Genomic DNA, 19734 nt, shown 5'->3' on the forward strand with positions numbered 1-19734 from the left:
ATGTGAGATCGGGGTTGTTTTGGGCACAGTCAGAGTTTGGGATATTGGAATATTCACTATGTTTGATGCATAGGGAGATCAGGTGAGAGGCATAGATAAGGTAGACCAAATCTTTTCCACAGGGGAGAAATGTCAAACACCAAAGAACATGCTTCTAAGGATAGAGAGGGGATATTTAAAGATGACGTGAGGAGCAAGTTTTGTTTTAACATGGGGAGTGTTAAACTGGGATAGGTTACCGGGGAAGTAGTGGAAGCAGACAGTTTGGTGGGGTTTAAGAAATTTTAAGATGGACACATGAATATGAAGGGAATGGAGAATAGGAGAACACTGTGGGACAAATGGCCTGTCCAATGTTGTACTGTTCCATGTTCTCTTTCAGGACTTGACTGGGAATGGATACACTCAACCGACACAGCAGGAGCCCAGAGTCTGCTCTCTCATTGTGGGATTGACCTTGACCTCAGCACCACTTCCCTGCTCTCTCCCCTTTAATTCTCCAAAGAAACCTCTCCTCAGATATACAGTATTCAGAGAATCCGCTTCCACAGACCCTGGAAGAGAATCCCACCTCCATCTCAATCTGAAATGGGGAACAACCTCATTCTAAACTAATTCCCCCAGTACTCAAAACTCCCAGTGGGGGATACCCTCCCATTCTGTCAATTTCCCCCCACCCTTTGTCTCAATAACATCCACTGTCATTCTTCCCAACCCCACTGAGTATTAGTCCAACCTCCCTTATACCACCAACCTCTTGACCATGGGATGGACCCAGTGACCCTACTCAGCACAGCCTCCCAGCACAAGCATGTAAATACAGTACACGGGTGTCTGGGTCTGGCCTCACCATTGCCCTGTGAAGATGCAGCAAAACCTAGCTCCATTTCTACCCCTCACCACTGAAATAAATATTTATGCCTTCAAATCCCATCTGGGGCCGCTGAGAATTTAAATTCAAGAAATTAAATTAGAATAGTACAGCACAGTATGGGCTTTTCGACCCATGATGTTGTGCTGACCTTTTAACCTACTCCATGATCAATGTAGGCCTTTCCCAATACTCGGCCCATAACCCTCCATTTTCTCTCATATACATGTGTTTAATGGCCTCTTAAATATCCCTATTGTTTCAGCCTCTACCAACACCCCTGGCAGTGAGTTACAGACACCCACCACCCTCTGCGTAAAAGAAAAAACCTTCTGGCTACATCTCCCTGAACTTTCTTCCATTCATCGTAAATGGATGTCTCTGGCATTTGACATTGCTACCCTGGGTTAAAAGGTGCTGACTGTCCACTCGATCAATGCCTCCAGTAATCCTATACAGTGGATTCCAGTTAATTAGGCCAATGATTAATCGGGGCAGCTGCTTATTTGGGCCAACTCTTAAAGAACGAAAAGTAATCATGAAAATAGCCATGATTCCCTTTGTTTATATGGGGTACTATGCGGCTTAATCGGGACAGGAGACTTGCCGAACAGTTTCTAATTAGCGCCAATCATGTGCACTTACATGGCCATTAGACACTACACCATGCCCAGAGAGAAGAGTTTTTAAATAGCGTAAGATGCGTGTGTTTGTATCCAAAACGCAGTAATTTTTACCACTGATGGTTGGTGAGAAATAAGCAGTACAACATGTCAGAACTGTTTTGCTCATTATGATTTCAAGCATTCAGGCTTGGAGATGCCAGAAACTGTGAGGAGTGAAAATGAAACGATTTCACTGTTTCAACAAGTTAGGAACTATGAAGAATTTGAAGATATCGACAATCATCTTGAATGTCACAATGAAAATGAAGATTTGGAGAATGCAATTATCAAAAGGATTGTATGAAGGAAGTCCATTATCTACACTAGATGTCTGCACTGATTTTGCTCATTTACAGTCAATCAAAAGAACACAGCAATGCACTCTGGATTACTTCCTCTGTCAATAATTATTAGGAACATATACACAGTTTTATAGTGCTGTAGTAGTTCTAATTTCATCTGTTTTTCATTTAAATACTTAATTTGTTATTCAGTTAAACAGTAGTTTGTTTCTTTTTAATACCTTTTTAACAATTTCCATGAAACTTTGGCAGCCGCTTAGTTGGGCCAAAATATACTGGTCCCGGTGTGTCCCAATTAACTGGAATCCACTGCACATCTCTATGAAATCGCCTCTCATCTTCATTTGCTGCAAAAAGAAAAGCCTGAACTCACTCAACCTTACCTCATAAGACACGCTCTCTAATCCAGGCAGCACCCTGGTAAATCTCCTCTGCTCCCTCTCTAAAGATTCCACATTCTTCCCATAATGAGGTGACCAGAATTGAACACAGTACTCCAAGTGTGGTCTAACCAGAGTTTTACAGAGCTGCAACATTACCTCATGGCTCTTGAACTCAACCCCCGACTAATTAAGGCCAGCACACCATACCTCTTCTTAACCACCCTATCAACTTGCGCGATACGATCTTTGAACGTAGATGCCAATGTCCCACAATCCTTCTCAATTACTCACTATACCATTATACTCACTATAAAGGGGACGTACAATCGCCTTACAAAGGATGCTGGGATTGAACTCTGAACTCTGATGCCCCGAACTGTAATCACATCGTGCTAACCAGTACACAAGCCAAGGCAATACGATGTGGTGAACAAGCTGTTGCCCATGTAGCAGGCTCCCCCTCCACGCAGCTGATGAATCCAAAGGAAAGGCAGAGACTACTACAGTTGGGCATTAGCAGCACACTGGGGTTGCTAGTCAGCATTGAGCTGAATGAAGAACTGCCTTAGTGACTCCAGCTCAGGATTTTTCCTCAGGTTTATTCCTGATACCTTCCCCATGAGTAGGTATAGCTGCAAGGCAGCGGACGTTTGAGATCAGAGTTTTTCATCTTCCAGAAGAGCTGCCAACTATGGCTGACAAGCCCCATCTGCTCAAAGCAACTGGTCTTAAGGTGCCAGTAACTCACCTTTGTCAGTCAGAACAGTTCTGCCGGGCTTAGTAGCTAAGCCACATTTGAAGGACACAAGCTGGACTTCATTGTCAGCGCGATTTTTGATGCACACCATTGGGAGCATTTAAAAAGTAGTGGGAACTTATCCCCACTCCCCCCCCCACAAGATATGACAGCTTTAAGGAACCATAACCTCACATTTTTCCACAAATTGTTTCCTACATCACTTTTTAGGATTTCTGTATCCGCCTCTTGCTAGCCCATCTGTCTTTGTATCGTCAGCAAACTTGGCATGGTCCCCTCATCCATAATATCTTTAATAGTCCAGGGCCCAACATTCACCCCTGTTACACATGACTTGTCACTGATTGCTAAGCCAAAGAGAATACATTTATTCTAATTGTCTGTTTTCCTTCCCAATCCAAACTAATTAAAGATGAAATCACCTCCAAGCACTCTTATGCAGTAAACTTTTATGTGTGACTTTATCCAATGCCTTCTGGAAATCTAAGTATAATACATCAATTGATGCTCCTCTATCTGCCCTATTTGTCGAGACTTGGGGCAGTCACCACCTCATTAGGAAAGGGTTGGATCTCAGGAACATCACAACAAGGCCAGTAAGGAGTCACAAGAGGTTGAGATGGGTGTCAGGGCTCTGGGAAAAAAGAATGAGGTCAGGGCTGATAGAGGCTGGGGTGAGGTTGGTGGGAGTTGGGGTGGCTACCTCCCACTGTACCTGGCATATGTACCATGCGACAGTTACAGTTCTCCACGAGGTACCGCGTCTCACAGTCGATCCTGCATGCCGTGATACTGTAGGTGCTGAAGAAACCAGAATTCAGAGAGGTTGCTCTGCAGTCGCCCCATGGAGGTGGAAGGTAGAGTATCTGGAAGGGTAGAGACAGAGAGAGATCGTCCCTATAGCTGCTGAGTAAGAATCATACTCTGAGAAGTGCTAATGAAGCTGGGGTTCTCGTTGATTTACCCAAATAACAGTACGGCTTTTAACCAGGTCCAAGGGAGGGGCAAATCAGATTCAAAACTGGTGCTGGGGCAGGGAGCGTAAGGGAATGGCTTCCAGCTGTTTTCAGGACTGAAAGACTCACCTGTGAAATTCCACAGCTCAGGACTTGTGCGCTTGGGGTCTACTAAATACATTACACTTTAGCATAGGGTGCACGAGGAGGAAGTCTGCAGATGAACTAACAACCAGCCATGTGATGACAGTGAGACTTTACGGCTTTAAACCATTGGAGAAAAGTGATGGTCTGCTCAGTTGATAAATATACGATGATAAATCTGGGGAAGGATGACAATGAATGGGAAGAGGCTGGGAGGGGTGGAGGGACCTTGCAGTGCACACCCACAGACTCTTAAAGCTAGCAGGACAAGTTAGTAATGAAGTTATATAAAGGCTCACAGGATACAAGATTTAGTAGACATGTTATGCTAAAACCGGGAACATTAAGGGTGCCACGAGTGTGTGATCGCTGTGGAGGGGGCATAGAGGGGAAGGTGCCTGACCCTTGTGATTATAGCCGTGATGAGAGGCTGGGCTGCCCTCCCTTCCCTGAACCGAAGGTGGTGAGGGCAGACTGAAATGGAGATTTACGGCCAATGAGGCACAAAACTGGCGTGGGTGGGGCGAAGGGGTGAAGTCTGTTCAAAACCCAGTGCTGGAAGTGGGGTCACTGGAGAGCTCCGCTACAAGAGTATCAAGGTGATGGGCCAAATGGCTTCCAGTGTTGTAATTTTCCAAGATTCCGCTCGTTCTGTTCCTACACCACAACCAGGAATGGCCCTGAGCCCTGAGGTACGTGGACAAAGAGAGGAGGTAGGAGTGTGGGGGAGGCAGAGGAGGGTTGAAGTGCAGGGAAGGGACGGAGGGGGTTAGTAGTGTGGGGAGGTGACAGAGGGGGTTAGGAGTGAGGGAGGGGAAGGAGGTGGTTAGGAGTGTGGGAATTGGACAGAGGGGGTTAGGAATGTGGGGAGGTGACGGGGGGTTAGGAGTGAGGGAAGAGGACGGAGGGGGTTAGGAGTGTGGGGAGGTGACAGAGGGGGTTAGGAGTGTGGGAAGGAACAGAGGGGGTTAGGAATGTGGGAATTGGACAGAGGGGGTTAGGAGTGTGCGGAGGTGGACAGAGGGGGTTAGGAGTGTGGGGAGGTGGACAGAGGGGGTTAGGAGTGAGGGAGGGGACAGAGGGGCTAGGAGTGAGGGAGGGGACAGAAGGGGTCAGGAATGTGGGGAGGGGACAGAGGGGGTTAGTAGTGTGGGGAGGTGTCAGAGGGGGTTTGGAGTGAGGGTAGGGGATGGAGGGGGTTAGGAGTGTGGGAATTGGACAGAGGGGGTTAGGAGTGTGGGGAGGTGACAGAGGGGGTTAGGAGTGTGGGGAGAGGACAGAGAGGGTTAGGAGTGAGGAAGGGGACAGAAGGGGTTAGGAATGTGGGGAGGGGACAGAAGGGGTTAGGAGTGTGGGAAGGTGACAGAGGGGGTTGGGAGTGAGGGAGAAGACGGAGGTGGTTAGGAGTGTGGGAATTGGACAGAGGGGGTTAGGAATGTGGGGAGGTGACGGGGGTAGGAGTGAGGGAAGAGGACAGAGGGGGTTAGGAGTGAGGGAAGAGGACAGAGGTGGTTAGGAGTGTGGGGAGGTGGACAGAGGGGGTTAGGAGTGAGGGAGGGGACAGAGGGGGTTAGGAGTGAGGGAGGGGACAGAAGGGGTCAGGAATGTGGGGAAGGGACAGAGGGGGTTAGTAGTGTGGGGAGGTGACAGAGGGGGTTTGGAGTGAGGAGAGGGGACGGAGGGGGTTAGGAGTGTGGGACTTGGACAGAGGGGGTTAGGAGTGTGGGGAGGTGGACAGAGGGGAGGGGTTAGGAGTGAGGGAGGGGACACAGGGGGTTAGGAATGTGGGAAGGGGACAGAGGAGGTTAGGAGTGTGGGAAGGGGCAGAGTGGGTTAGGAACGTGGTTATTGGACAGAGGGGGTTAGGAGTGTGAGGAGGGGACAGAGGGAGTTAGGTGTGTGGGGAGGTGACAGAGGGGGTTAGGAGTGTGGGGAGGGGACAGAGGGGGTTAGGAGTGAGGGAGGGGACAGAAGGGGTTAGGAATGTGGGGAGGGGACAGACAGGGTTAGGAGTGTGGGGAGGTGACAGAGGGGGTTGGGACTGAGGGAGGGGACGGAGGGGGTTAGGAGTGTGGGAAGAGGACAGAGGGGGTTAGGAGTGTGGGGAGGAAACAGAGGGGGGTAGGAGTGAGGGAAGAGGACAGAGGGGGTTAGGAGTGAGGGAAGAGGACAGAGGGGGTTAGGAGTGTGGGGAGGGGACAGACGGGGTTAGGAGTGTGGGGAGGTGACAGAGGGGGTTGGGAGTGAGGGAGAAGACGGAGGTGGTTAGGAGTGTGGGAATTGGACAGAGGGGGTTAGGAATGTGGGGAGGTGACGGGGGTAGGAGTGAGGGAAGAGGACAGAGGGGGTTAGGAGTGTGGGGAGGAAACAGAGGGGGGTAGGAGTGAGGGAAGAGGACAGAGGGGGTTAGGAGTGAGGCAAGAGGACAGAGGGGGTTAGGAATGTGGGAAGGGGACAGAGGCGGTTAGGAATGTGGGAAGGGGACAGAGGGGGTTACGAGTGAGGGAGGGGACAGAGGGGGTTAGGAGTGAGGGAGGGGACAGAAGGGGTTAGGAATGTGGGGAGATGACAGAGGGGGTTGGGAGTGAGGGAGAAGACGGAGGTGGTTAGGAGTGTGGGAATTGGACAGAGGGGGTTAGGAATGTGGGGAGGTGATGGGGGTAGGAGTGAGGGAAGAGGACAGAGGGGGTTAGGAGTGAGGGAAGAGGACAGAGGGTGTTAGGAATGTGGGAAGGAGACAGAGGGGGTTAGGAGTGAGGGAGGGGACAGAGGGGGTTAGGAGTGAGGGAGGGGACAGAAGGGGTTAGGAATGTGGGGAGGTGACGGGGGGTTAGGAGTGAGGGAAGAGGACAGAGGGGGTTAGGAGTGTGGGGAGGTGACAGAGGGAGTTAGGAGTGTGGGGAGGAAACAGAGGGGGGTAGGAGTGAGGGAAGAGGACAGAGGGGGTTAGGAGTGAGGGAAGAGGACAGAGGGGGTTAGGAGTGTGGGGAGGGGACAGAAGGGGTTAGGAGTGTGGGGAGGTGACAGAGGGGGTTGGGAGTGAGGGAGAAGACGGAGGTGGTTAGGAGTGTGGGAATTGGACAGAGGGGGTTAGGAATGTGGGGAGGTGACGGGGGTAGGAGTGAGGGAAGAGGACAGAGGGGGTTAGGAGTGTGGGGAGGAAACAGAGGGGGGTAGGAGTGAGGGAAGAGGACAGAGGGGGTTAGGAGTGAGGCAAGAGGACAGAGGGGGTTAGGAATGTGGGAAGGGGACAGAGGCGGTTAGGAATGTGGGAAGGGGACAGAGGGGGTTACGAGTGAGGGAGGGGACAGAGGGGGTTAGGAGTGAGGGAGGGGACAGAAGGGGTTAGGAATGTGGGGAGATGACAGAGGGGGTTGGGAGTGAGGGAGAAGACGGAGGTGGTTAGGAGTGTGGGAATTGGACAGAGGGGGTTAGGAATGTGGGGAGGTGATGGGGGTAGGAGTGAGGGAAGAGGACAGAGGGGGTTAGGAGTGAGGGAAGAGGACAGAAGGGGTTAGGAATGTGGGGAGGTGACAGAGGGAGTTAGGAGTGAGGGAAGAGGACAGAGGGGGTTAGGAGTGTGGGGAGGTGACAGAGGGAGTTAGGAGTGTGGGAAGGAACAGAGGGGTTAGGAATGTGGGGAGGGGACAGAGGGGGTTAGTAGTGTGGGGAGGTGACAGAGGGGGTTTGGAGTGAGGGGAGGGGATGGAGGGGGTTAGGAGTGTGGGGAGGTGACAGAGGGAGTTAGGAGTGTGGGAAGGAACAGAGGGGGTTAGGAATGTGGGGAGGGGACAGAGGGGGTTAGTAGTGTGGGGAGGTGACAGAGGGGGTTTGGAGTGAGGGGAGGGGATGGAGGGGGTTAGGAGTGTGGGAATTGGACAGAGGGGGTTAGGAGTGTGGGGAGGGGACAGAGTGGGTAGGAGTGTGGGAATTGGACAGAGGGGGTTAGGAGTGTGGGGAGGTGACAGAGGGGGTTAGGAGTGTGGGGAGGTGACAAACGGGGTTAGGAGTGTGGGAAGGGACAGAGGGGGGTAGGAATGTGGGAATTGGACAGAGGGGTTTAGGAGTGTGGGAAGAGGACAGAGGGGGTTAGGAGTAAGGGAGGGGACAGAAGGGGTTAGGAATGTGGGGAAGGGACAGAGGGGGTTAGTAGTGTGGGGAGGTGACAGAGGGGGTTGGAGTGAGGGGAGGGGACAGAGGGGGTTAGGAGTGTGGGACATGGACAGAGGGGGTTAGGTGTGTGGGGAGGTGGACAGAGGGGAGGGGTTAGGAGTGAGGGAGAGGACACAAGGGGTTAGGAGTGAGGGAGGGGACAGAAGGGGTTAGGAATGTGCGGAGGGGACAGAAGGGGTTAGGAATGTAGGGAGGGGACGGGGGGTTAGGAGAGTGGGGAGGTGACAGAGGGGGTTTGGAGTGAGGGGAGGGGATGGAGGGGGTTAGGAGTGTGGGAATTGGACAGAGGGGGTTAGGAGTGTGGGGAGGGGACAGAAGGGGTTAGGAATGTGCGGAGGGGACAGAAGGGGTTAGGAATGTAGGGAGGTGACGGGGGTAGGAGTGAGGGAAGAGGACAGAGGGGGTTAGGAATGTGGGAAGGGTCAGAGGGGGTTAGGAGTGAGGGAGGGGACAGAGGGGGTTAGGAGTGAAGAAGGGGACAGAAGGGGTTAGGAATGTGGGGAGGTGACGGGGGTTAGGAGTGAGGGAAGAGGACAGAGGGGGTTAGGAGTGTGGGGAGGTGACAGAGGGAGTTAGGAGTGTGGAAAGGAACAGAGGGGGTTAGGAATGTGGGGAGGGGACAGAGCGGGTTAGTAGTGAGGGGAGGGGATGGAGGGGGTTAGGAGTGTGGGAGGGACAGAAGGGGTTAGGAGTGTGGGGAGGGGACAGAAGGGGTTAGGAGTGTGGGGAGGTGACAGAGGGGGTTGGGAGTGAGGGAGAAGACGGAGGTGGTTAGGAGTGTGGGAATTGGACAGAGGGGGTTAGGAATGTGGGGAGGTGACGGGGGTAGGAGTGAGGGAAGAGGACAGAGGGGGTTAGGAGTGTGGGGAGGAAACAGAGGGGGGTAGGAGTGAGGGAAGAGGACAGAGGGGGTTAGGAGTGAGGGAAGAGGACAGAGGGGGTTAGGAATGTGGGAAGGGGACAGAGGGGGTTAGGAATGTGGGAAGGAGACAGAGGGGGTTAGGAATGTGGGAGGGGACAGAGGGGGTTAGGGGTGAGGGAGGGGACAGAAGGGGTTAGGAGTGTGGGGAGGTGACAGAGGGGGTTGGGAGTGAGGGTGAAGACGGAGGTGGTTAGGAGTGTGGGAATTGGACAGAGGGGGTTAGGAATGTGGGGAGGTGACGGGGGTAGGAGTGAGGGAAGAGGACAGAGGGGGTTAGGAGTGAGGGAAGAGGACAGAGTGGGTTAGGAGTGTGGGGAGGAAACAGAGGGGGGTAGGAGTGAGGGAAGAGGACAGAGGGGGTTAGGAGTGAGGGAAGAGGACAGAGGGGGTTAGGAATGTGGGAAGGGGACAGAGGGGGTTAGGAATGTGGGAAGGAGACAGAGGGGGTTAGGAATGTGGGAGGGGACAGAGGGGGTTAGGGGTGAGGGAGGGGACAGAAGGGGTTAGGAATGTGGGGAGGTGACGGGGGGTTAGGAGTGAGGGAAGAGGACAGAGGGGGTTAGGAGTGTGGGGAGGTGACAGAGGGAGTTAGGAGTGTGGGAAGGAACAGAGGGGGTTAGGAATGTGGGGAGGGGACAGAGGGGGTTAGTAGTGTGGGGAGGTGACAGAGGGGGTTTGGAGTGAGGGGAGGGGATGGAGGGGGTCAGGAGTGTGGGAATTGGACAGAGGGGGTTAGGAGTGTGGGGAGGGGACAGAGGGGGTTAGGAGTGTGGGGAGGTGACAGAGGGGGTTAGGAGTGTGGGGAGGTGACAAACGGGGTTAGGAGTGTGGGTAGGGACAGAGGGGGGTAGGAATGTGGGAATTGGACAGAGGGGGTTAGGAGTGTGGGAAGAGGACAGAGGGGGTTAGGAGTGAGGGAGGGGACAGAAGGGGTTAGGAATGTGGGGAAGGGACAGAGGGGGTTAGTAGTGTGGGGAGGTGACAGAGGGGGTTGGAGTGAGGGGAGGTGACAGAGGGGTTTTGGAGTGAGGGGAGGGGATGGAGGGGGTTAGGAGTGTGGGAATTGGACAGAGGGGGTTAGGAGTGTGGGACATGGACAGAGGGGGTTAGGAGTGTGGGGAGGTGGACAGAGGGGAGGGGTTAGGAGTGAGGGAGAGGACACAGGGGGTTAGGAGTGAGGGAGGGGACGGGGGTTAGGAGAGTGGGGAGGTGACAGAGGGGTTTTGGAGTGAGGGGAGGGGATGGAGGGGGTTAGGAGTGTGGGAATTGGACAGAGGGGGTTAGGAGTGTGGGGAGTGGTTAGGAGTAAGGGAGGGGACAGAGGGGATTAGGAGTGAGGAAGGGGACAGAAGGGGTCAGGAATGTGGGGAGGGGACAGAGGGGGTTAGTAGTGTCGGGAGGTGTCAGAGGGGGTTTGGAGTGAGGGAAGGGGATGGAGGGGGTTAGGAGTGTGGGAATTGGACAGAGGGGGTTAGGAGTGTGGGGAGGTGACAGAGGGGGTTAGGAGTGTAGGGAGAGGACAGAGGGGGTTAGGAGTGAGGGAGGGGACAGAAGGGGTTAGGAATGTGGGGAGGGGACAGAAGGGGTTAGGAGTGTGGGAAGGTGACAGAGGGGGTTGGGAGTGAGGGAGAAGACGGAGGTGGTTAGGAGTGTGGGAATTGGACAGAGGGGGTTAGGAATGTGGGGAGATGACGGGGGGTAGGAGTGAGGGAAGAGGACAGAGGGGTTAGGAGTGAGGGAAGAGGACAGAGGTGGTTAGGAGTGTGGGGAGGTGGACAGAGGGGGTTAGGAGTGAGGGAGGGGACAGAGGGGGTTAGGAGTGAGGGAGGGGACAGAAGGGGTCAGGAATGTGGGGAAGGGACAGAGGGGGTTAGTAGTGTGGGGAGGTGACAGAGGGGGTTTGGAGTGAGGAGAGGGGACGGAGGGGGTTAGGAGTGTGGGACTTGGACAGAGGGGGTTAGGAGTGTGGGGAGGTGGATAGAGGGGAGGGGTTACGAGCGAGGGAGGGGACACAGGGGGTTAGGAATGTGGGAAGGGGACAGAGGAGGTTAGGAGTGTGGGAAGGGGCAGAGTGGGTTAGGAATGTGGTTATTGGACAGAGGGGGTTAGGAGTGTGGGGAGGGGACAGAGGGGGTTAGGTGTGTGGGGAGGTGACAGAGGGGGTTAGGAGAGTGGGGAGGGGACAGAGGGGGTTAGGAGTGAGGGAGGGGACAGAAGGGGTTAGGAATGTGGGGAGGGGACAGACAGGGTTAGGAGTGTGGGGAGGTGACAGAGGGGGTTGGGACTGAGGGAGGGGACGGAGGGGGTTAGGAGTGTGGGAAGAGGACAGAGGGGGTTAGGAGTGAGGGAGGGGACAGAAGGGGTTAGGAGTGAGGGAGGGACAGAAGGGGTTAGGAGTGTGGGGAAGGGACAGAAGGGGTTAGGAGTGTGGGGAGGTGACAGAGGGGGTTGGGAGTGAGGGAGAAGACGGAGGTGGTTAGGAGTGTGGGAATTGGACAGAGGGGGTTAGGAATGTGGAGAGGTGACGGGGTAGGAGTGAGGGAAGAGGACAGAGGGTGTTAGGAGTGTGGGGAGGAAACAGACGGGGTAGGAGTGAGGGAAGAGGACAGAGGGGGTTAGGAGTGAGGGAAGAGGACAGAGGGGGTTAGGAGTGAGGGAGGGGACAGAGGGGGTTAGGAGTGAGGAAGGGGACAGAAGGGGTTAGGAATGTGGGGAGGTGACGGGGGGGTTAGGAGTGAGGGAAGAGGACAGAGGGGGTTAGGAGTGTGGGGAGGTGACAGAGGGGGTTAGGAGTGTGGGGAGGTGACAGACGGGGTTAGGAGTGTGGGAAAGGACAGAGGGGGTTAGGAATGTGGGAATTGGACAGAGGGGGTTAGGAGTGTGGGAAGAGGACAGAGGGGGTTAGGAGTGATGGAGGGGACAGAAGGAGTTAGGAATGTGGGGAGGGGACAGGGGGGTTAGGAGTATGGGGAAGGGATGGGGGTTTAGAAATGTAGGGAGGTGGAGAGAGGGAGTTAGGAGTGTGGGGAAGGGATGGGGGTTTAGATATGTGGGGAGGTGGAGAGAGGGTGTTAGGAGTGTGGGAAGGGGACACAGAGGGTTAGGAGTGAGGGAGGGGACAGAAGCGGTTCGGAGTGTGGGGAGGGACAGAAGGGGTTAGGAGTGTGGGGAGGTGGCAGAGGGGGTTGGGAGTGAGGGAGAAGACGGAGGTGGTTAGGAGTGTGGGAATTGCACAGAGGGTGTTAGGAATGTGGGGAGGAAACAGAGGGGGTAGGAGTGAGGGAAGAGGACAGAGGGGGTTAGGAATGTGGGAAGGGGACAGAGAGGGTTAGGAGTGTGGGAAGGAACAGAGGAGGTTAAGAATGTGGGAATTGGACAGAGGGGGTTAGGAGTGAGGGAAGAGGACAGACGGGGTTAGGAATGTGGGAAGAGGACAGAGATGGTTAGGAATGTGGGAATTGGACAGACGGGGTTAGGAATGTGGGAAGGGGACAGAGAGGGTTAGGAGTGTGGGAAGGAACAGAGGGGGTTAAGAATGTGGGAATTGGACAGAGGGGGTTAGGAGTGTGGGGAGGTGGTCAGAGGGGGTTAGGAGTGAGGGAGGGGACAGAAGGGGTCAGGAATGTGGGGAGGGGTCAGAGGGGGTTAGTAGTGTGGGGAGGTGACAGAGGGGGTTTGGAGTGAGGGGAGGGGATGGAGGGGGTTAGGAGTGTGGGAATTGGACAGAGGGGTTTAGGAGTGTGGGGAGGGGACAGTGGGTAGGAGTGTGGGAATTGGACAGAGGGGGTTAGGAGTGTGGGGAGGTGACAGACGGGGTTAGGAGTGTGGGAAGGGACAGAGGGGGTTAGGAATGTGGGAATTGGACAGAGGGGGTTAGGAGTGTGGGAAGAGGACAGAGGGGGTTAGGAGTGTGGGGAGGGGACAGTGGGTAGGAGTGTGGGAATTGGACAGAGGGGGTTAGGAGTGTGGGAATTGGACAGACGGGGTTAGGAGTGTGGGAAGGGACAGAGGGGGTTAGGAATGTGGGAATTGGACAGAGGGGGTTAGGAGTGTGGGAAGAGGACAGACGGCGTTAGGGGTGAGGGAGGGGACAGAAGGGGTTAGGAATGTGGGGAGGGTACAGGGGGGTTAGGAGTATGTGGAAGGGATGGGGGTTTAGAAATGTGGGGAGGTGGAGAGAGGGAGTTAGGAGTGTGGGAAGGGGACACAGAGGGTTAAGAGTGAGGGAGGGGACAGAAGGGGTTAGGAGTGTGGGGAGGGACAGAAGGGGTTAGGAGTGTGGGGAGGTGGCAGAGGGGGTTGGGAGTGAGGGAGAAGATGGAGGTGGTTTGGAGTATGGGAATAGCACAGAGGGTGTGAGGAATGTGAGGAGGAAACAGAGGGGGGTAGGAGTGAGGGAAGAGGACAGAGGGGGTTAGGAGTGAGGGAAGAGGACAGAGGGGGTTAGGAATGTGGGAAGACAGAGAGGGTTAGGAGTGTGGGAAGGAACAGAGGGGGTTAAGAATGTGGGAATTGGACAGAGGGGGTTAGGAGTGTGGGGAGGTGGACAGAGGGGGTTAGGAGTGAGGGAGGTGACAGAGGGGGTTAGGAGTGAGGGAGGGGACAGAAGGGGTCAGGAATGTGGGGAGGGGACAGAGTGGGTTAGGAGTGTGGGACTTGGACAGAGGGGGTTAGGAGTGTGGGGAGGTGGACAGAGGGGAGGGGTTAGGAGTGAGGGAGAGGACACAGGGGGTTAGGAGTGAGGGAGGGGACAGAAGGGGTCAGGAATGTGGGGAGGGGACAGAGGGGGTTAGTAGTGTGGGGAGGTGACAGAGGGGGTTTGGAGTGAGGGGAGGGGATGGAAGAGGTTAGTAGTGTGGGAATTGGACAGCGGGGGTTAGGAGTGTGGGGAGGGGACAGAGGGGGTTAGGAGTGTGGGGAGGTGACAGACGGGGTTAGGAGTGTGGGAAGGGACAGAGAGGGTTAGGAATGTGGGAATTGGACAGAGGGGGTTAGGAGTGTGGGAAGAGGACAGAGGGGGTTAGGAATGAGGGAGGGGACAGAAGGGGTTAGGAATGTGGGGAGGGGACAGGGGGGTTAGGAGTATGGGGAAGGGATGGGGGTTTAGAAATATAGGGAGGTGGAGAGAGGGAGTTAGGAGTGTGGGGAAGGGATGGGGGTTTAGATATGTGGGGAGGTGGAGAGAGGGTGTTAGGAGTGTGGGAAGGGGACACAGAGGGTTAGGAGTGAGGGAGGGGACAGAAGGGGTTAGGAGTGTGGGGAGGTGGCAGAGGGGGTTGGGAGTGAGGGAGAAGACGGAGGTGGTTAGGAGTGTGGGAATTGCACAGAGGGTGTTAGGAATGTGGGGAGGAAACAGAGGGGGTAGGAGTGAGGGAAGAGGACAGAGGGGGTTAGGAATGTGGGAAGGGGACAGAGAGGGTTAGGAGTGTGGGAAGGAACAGAGGAGGTTAAGAATGTGGGAATTGGACAGAGGGGGTTAGGAGTGTGGGGAGGTGACAGACGGGGTTAGGAATGTGGGAATTGGACAGAGGGGGTTAGGAGTGTGGGAAGAGGACAGAGGGGGTTAGGAGTGATGGAGGGGACAGAAGGGGTTAGGAATGTGGGGAGGGGACAGGGGGGTTAGGAGTATGGGGAAGGGATGGGGGTTTAGAAATGTAGGGAGGTGGAGAGAGGGAGTTAGGAGTGTGGGGAAGGGATGGGGGTTTACATATGTGGGGAGGTGGAGAGAGGGTGTTAGGAGTGTGGGAAGGGGACACAGAGGGTTAGGAGTGAGGGAGGGGACAGAAGGGGTTCGGAGTGTGGGGAGGGACAGAAGGGGTTAGGAGTGTGGGGAGGTGGCAGAGGGGGTTGGGAGTGAGGGAGAAGACGGAGGTGGTTAGGAGTGTGGGAATTGCACAGAGGGTGTTAGGAATGTGGGTAGGAAACAGAGGGGGGTAGGAGTGAGGGAAGAGGACAGAGGGGGTTAGGAGTGAGGGAAGAGGACAGAGGGGGTTAGGAATGTGGGAAGGGGACAGAGGGGGTTAGGAATGTGGGGAGGGGACAGAGGGGGTTGGGAGTGAGGGAGGGGACAGAGAGGGTTAGGAGTGAGGGAGAGGACAGAAGGGGTCAGGAATATGGGGAGGTGACAGAGGGGGTTAGGAGTGAGGGAGGGGACAGAAGCGGTTAGGAATGTGGGGAGGGTACAGAAGGGGTTAGGAATGTGGGGAGGGGATGGGGGTTTAGGAATGTGGGGAGGTGGAGAGAGGGGGTAGGAGTGTGGGAAGGGGACAGAGGGGGTTTGGAGTGTGGGGAGGTGACAGAGGTGGTTAGTAGGGTGGGGAGGTGACAGAGGGGGGTTAGGAGTGTGGGGAGGTGACAGAGGGGGTTTGGAGTGAGGGGAGGGGACAGAGGGGGTTAGGAGTGTGGGAATTGGACAGAGGCGGTTAGGAGTGTAGGGAGGTGGACAGAGGGGAGGGGTTAGGAGTGAGGAAGGGGACAGAGGGGGTTAGGAGTGAGGGAGGGGACAGAGGGGGTTGGGAGTGAGGGAGGGGATGGAGGTGGTTAGACGTGTGGGAATTGGACAGAGGGGGTTAGGAATGTGGGAAGGGGACATAGGTGGTTAGGAATCTGGGTACGGACAGAGTGGGTTAGGAATGTGGTTATTGGACAGAGGGGGTTAGGAGTGTGGGGAGGTGGACAGAGGGGGTTAGGAGTGTGGGAAGGGGACAGAGGGGGTTTGGAGTGTGGGGAGGTGACAGAGGGGGTTGGGAGTGAGGGAGAGGACGGAGAGGGTTAGGTGTGTGGGAATTGGACAGAAGGGGTTAGAAGAGAGGGAAGTGGACAGAGGGGGTTAGGAGTGTGTCGAGGTGACAGAGGGGGTTGGGAATGTGGGATGGAACAGAGGAGGTCAGGAGTGAGGGCAGAGGACAGAGGGGGTTAGGGGTGAGGGAAGAGGACAGAAGAGGTTAGGAATGTGGGAAGGGGACAGAGTAGCTTAGGATTGAGGGAGGGGACAGAAGGAGTTAGGAATGTGGGGAGGGAACAGAGAGGGGTTAGGTGTGTGGGGAAGGGATGTGGGTTTAGGAATGTGGGGAGGTGGAGAGGGGGGTTAGGAGTGTGGGAATGAGACAGAGGGGGTTAGGAGTGAGTGATGGGACAGGGGGGTTAGGAATCTGGGGGCAGGACAGGGGGTTAGGAGTGTGGGGAAGGGTTGGGGGATTAGGAATGCGGAGAGGTGGAGAGAGGGGGTTAGGAGTGTGGGAAGGGTACAGAGGGGGTGAGGAGTGAGGGAGAGGAGAGAAGGGGTTAGGATTGTGGGGAGGGTACAGAAGGGGTTTGGAGTGAGGGAGTGGACAGAGGGGGTTAGGAGTGTGGGGAGGGGACAAAGGGGGTTAGGAATGTGGGAATTGGACAGAGGGGGTTAGGAGTGTGGGGAGGTGGACAGAGGGGGTTAGGAGTGTGGGGAGGTGGACATAGGAGTGTGGGAAGGGGACAGAGGGGTTTAGGAGTGTGGGGAGGTGACAGAGGGGTTTGGGAGTGAGAGAGGGGACGGAGGGGATTAGGAGTGGGGGAAGGGGACAGAGGAGGTTAGGAGTGAGGGAAGAGGACAGAGGGGGTTAGGAGTGAGGGAGGGGACAGAAGGGGTAAGGAGTGTGGGGAGGTGACGGGGGGTTAGGAGTGTGGGGAGGGGCAGGGGGGTTAGGAGTGAGGGAAGGGACAGAGGGGGTTAGGAGTGAGTGAGGGGACAGGGGGTTAGGAGTGTGTGGAAGGGATGGGGGTTTACGAATGTGGGGAGGTGGAGAGAGGGGTTTGGAGTGAGGGGAGGGGACAGAGGGGCTTAGGCGTGTGGGGAGGGGACAGAGAGGGTTTGGAGTGTGGGGAGAGGACAGAGTGGGTTAGCAGAGAGGGAAGGGGACAGAGGGGGTTAGGAATGTGGGAATTGGACAGAGGGTTTGGAGTGTGGGGAGGGGACATGGGGGTGTGGAGTGAGGGAAGGCACTGACGGGGTTACGAGTGATAGATGGGATGGGGGGTTAGGAATGTGGGGAGGGGACAGGGGGTTAGGAGTGTGGGGAAGGGATGGGGGTTTAGGAATGTGGGGAGGTGGAGAGCGGGGGTTAGGAGTGTGGGGAGGTGACAGAGGTGGTTGGGAGTGAGAGAGGGGATGGAGGGGGTTAGGAGTGTGGGAAGGGGACAGAGGAGGTTAGGAGTGAGGGAAGAGGACAGAGGGGGTTAGGAGTGAGGGAGGGGACAGAAGGGGTTAGGAATGTGGGGAGGGGACAGAGGGGGCTAGGAGTGTGGGGAGGTGACAGAGGGGGTTAGGAGTGTGGGAAGGGACAGAGGGGGTTAGGAATGTGGGAGTTGGACAGAGGGGGTTAGGAATGAGGGAAGGGGACGGGGTGTTAGGAGTGTGGGGAGGTGGACATAGGAGTGTGGGGAGGGGACAGAGGGGGTTAGGAGTGAGGGAGGGGACAGAGGGGGTAAGGAGTGAGGGAGGGGACAGAAGGGGTTAGGAATGTGGGGAGGGGAAGGGGGTTAGGAGTGTGGGGAAGGGAAGGGGGTTTATGAATGTGGGGAGGTGGAGAGAGGGGTTTGGAGTGAGGGGAGGGGACAGAGGGGGTTAGGAATGTGGGAATTGGACAGAGAGGGTTTGGAGTGTGGGGAGGTGGACAGAGGGGGTTAGGAGTGAGGGAGGGGACAGAGGGGCTTAGGAGTCAGGGAGGGGACAGAGGGGGTTAGGAGTGAGGGAGGGGACAGAAGGGGTTAGGAGTGAGGGAGGGGACTGAAGGGGTTAGGAATGTGGGGAGGGGACAGAGGGGGTTAGGAGTGTGGGGAAGGGATGGGGGTTTAGGAATGTGGGGAGGTGGAGAGCGGGGGTTAGGACTGTAGGGGAGGTGACAGAGGGGGTTGGGAGTGAGAGAGGGGACGGAGGGGGTTAGGAGTGTGGGAAGGGGACAGAGGAGGTTAGGAGTGAGGGAAGAGGACAGAGGGGGTTAGGTGTGAGGGAGGGGACAAAAGGGGTAGGAATGTGGGGAGGGGACAGAAGGGGTTAGGAGTGTGGGGAGGTGACAGAGGGGATTAGAAGTGTGGGAAGGGACAGAGGGGGTTAGGAATGTGGCAGTTGGACAGAGGGGGTTAGGAGTGAGGGAAGGGACAGAGGGGGTTAGGAGTGAGGGAGGGGACAGACGGGGTCAGGAGTGTGGGAGGGACAGAGGGGGTTAGGAATGTGGGGAGGGGAAGGGGGTTAGGAGTGTGGGGAAGGAAAGGGGGTTTATGAATGTGGGGAGGTGGAGAGAGGGGTTTGGAGTGAGGGGAGGGGACAGAGGGGGTTAGGAATGTGGGAATTGGACAGAGAGGGTTTGGAGTGTGGGGAGGTGGTCAGAGGGGGTTAGTAGCGAGGGAGGGGACAGAGGGGCTTAGTAGTGAGGGAGGGGACAGAGGGGGTTAGGAGTGAGGGAGGGGACAGAGGGGGTTTGGAATGAGGGAGGGGACAGAAGGGGTTAGGAATGTGGGGAGGGGACAGGGGGTTAGGAGTGTGGGGAAGGGATGGGGGTTTACGAATGTGGGGAGGTGAAGAGAGGGGTTTGGAGTGAGGGGAGGGGACAGAGGGGCTTAGGCGTGTGGGGAGGGGACAGAGAGGGTTTGGAGTGTGGGGAGAGGACAGAGTGGGTTAGCAGAGAGGGAAGGGGACAGAGGGGGTTAGGAACGTGGGAATTGGACAGAGAGGGTTTGGAGTGTGGGTAGGGGACATGGGGGTTAGGAGTGAGGGAGGGGACTGAGGGGGTTACGAGTGAGTGATGGGATGGGGGGTTAGGAATGTGGGGAGGGGACAGGGGGTTAGGAGTGTGGGGAAGGGATGGGGGTTTAGGAATGTGGGGAGGTGGAGAGCAGGGGTTAGGAGTGTGGGGAGGTGACAGAGGGGGTTAGGAGTGTGGGGAGGTGACAGAGGGGTTTAGGAGTGAGGGAGGGGACAGAGGGGGTTAGGAGTGTGGGAAGGGACAGAGGGGGTTAGGAACGTGGGAATTGGAAGAGGGGGTTACAGTGTGGGGAGGTGGACATAGGAGTGTGGGGAGGTGACGGGGGGTTAGGAGTGTGGGGAGGTGACAGAGGGTGTTAGGAGTGAGGGAGGGGACAGAGGGGGTTAGGAGTGTGGGAGGGACAGAGGGGGTAAGGAGTGTGGGAATTGGACAGAGAGGGTTTGGAGTGTGGGGAGATGGTCAGAGGGGGTTAGGAGTGAGGGAGGGGACAGAGGGGGTTAGGAGTGAGGGAGGGGACAGAAGGGGTTAGGAATGTGGGGAGGGGACAGAGGGGGTTAGGCGTGTGGGGAGGTGACAGAGGGGGTTGGGAGTGAGGGAGGGGACGGATGGGGTTAGGAGTATGGGAATTGGACAGAGAGGTTAGGAGTGTGGGGAGGTGACAGAGGGGGTTAGGAGTGAGGGAGGGGACAGAGGGGGTTAGGAGTGAGGGAGGGGACAGAGGGGGTTAGGAGTGTGGGAAGGGACAGACGGGGTTAGGAATGTGGGAATTGGAAGAGGGGGTTAGGAGTGTGGGGAGGTGGACAGAGGGGGTTAGGAGTGTGGGG

The 19734-nt window shown here is 56.0% G+C and overlaps 1 protein-coding gene across 1 annotated transcript in view; it reads right to left on the minus strand.

Moving 5' to 3' along the window:
* LOC134347860 (acid-sensing ion channel 2-like) overlaps positions 1–19734 on the minus strand; it is a 77012-nt gene that overhangs the window by 13660 nt on the left and 43618 nt on the right. Inside the window, 1 exon segment of the mRNA XM_063050430.1 lies at positions 3694–3844. Coding sequence (XP_062906500.1) covers positions 3694–3844 — 151 coding nt within the window.

The sequence above is a fragment of the Mobula hypostoma genome, chromosome 1, assembly GCF_963921235.1.
Source record: "Mobula hypostoma chromosome 1, sMobHyp1.1, whole genome shotgun sequence".
NCBI classification, from domain to species: domain Eukaryota; kingdom Metazoa; phylum Chordata; class Chondrichthyes; order Myliobatiformes; family Myliobatidae; genus Mobula; species Mobula hypostoma.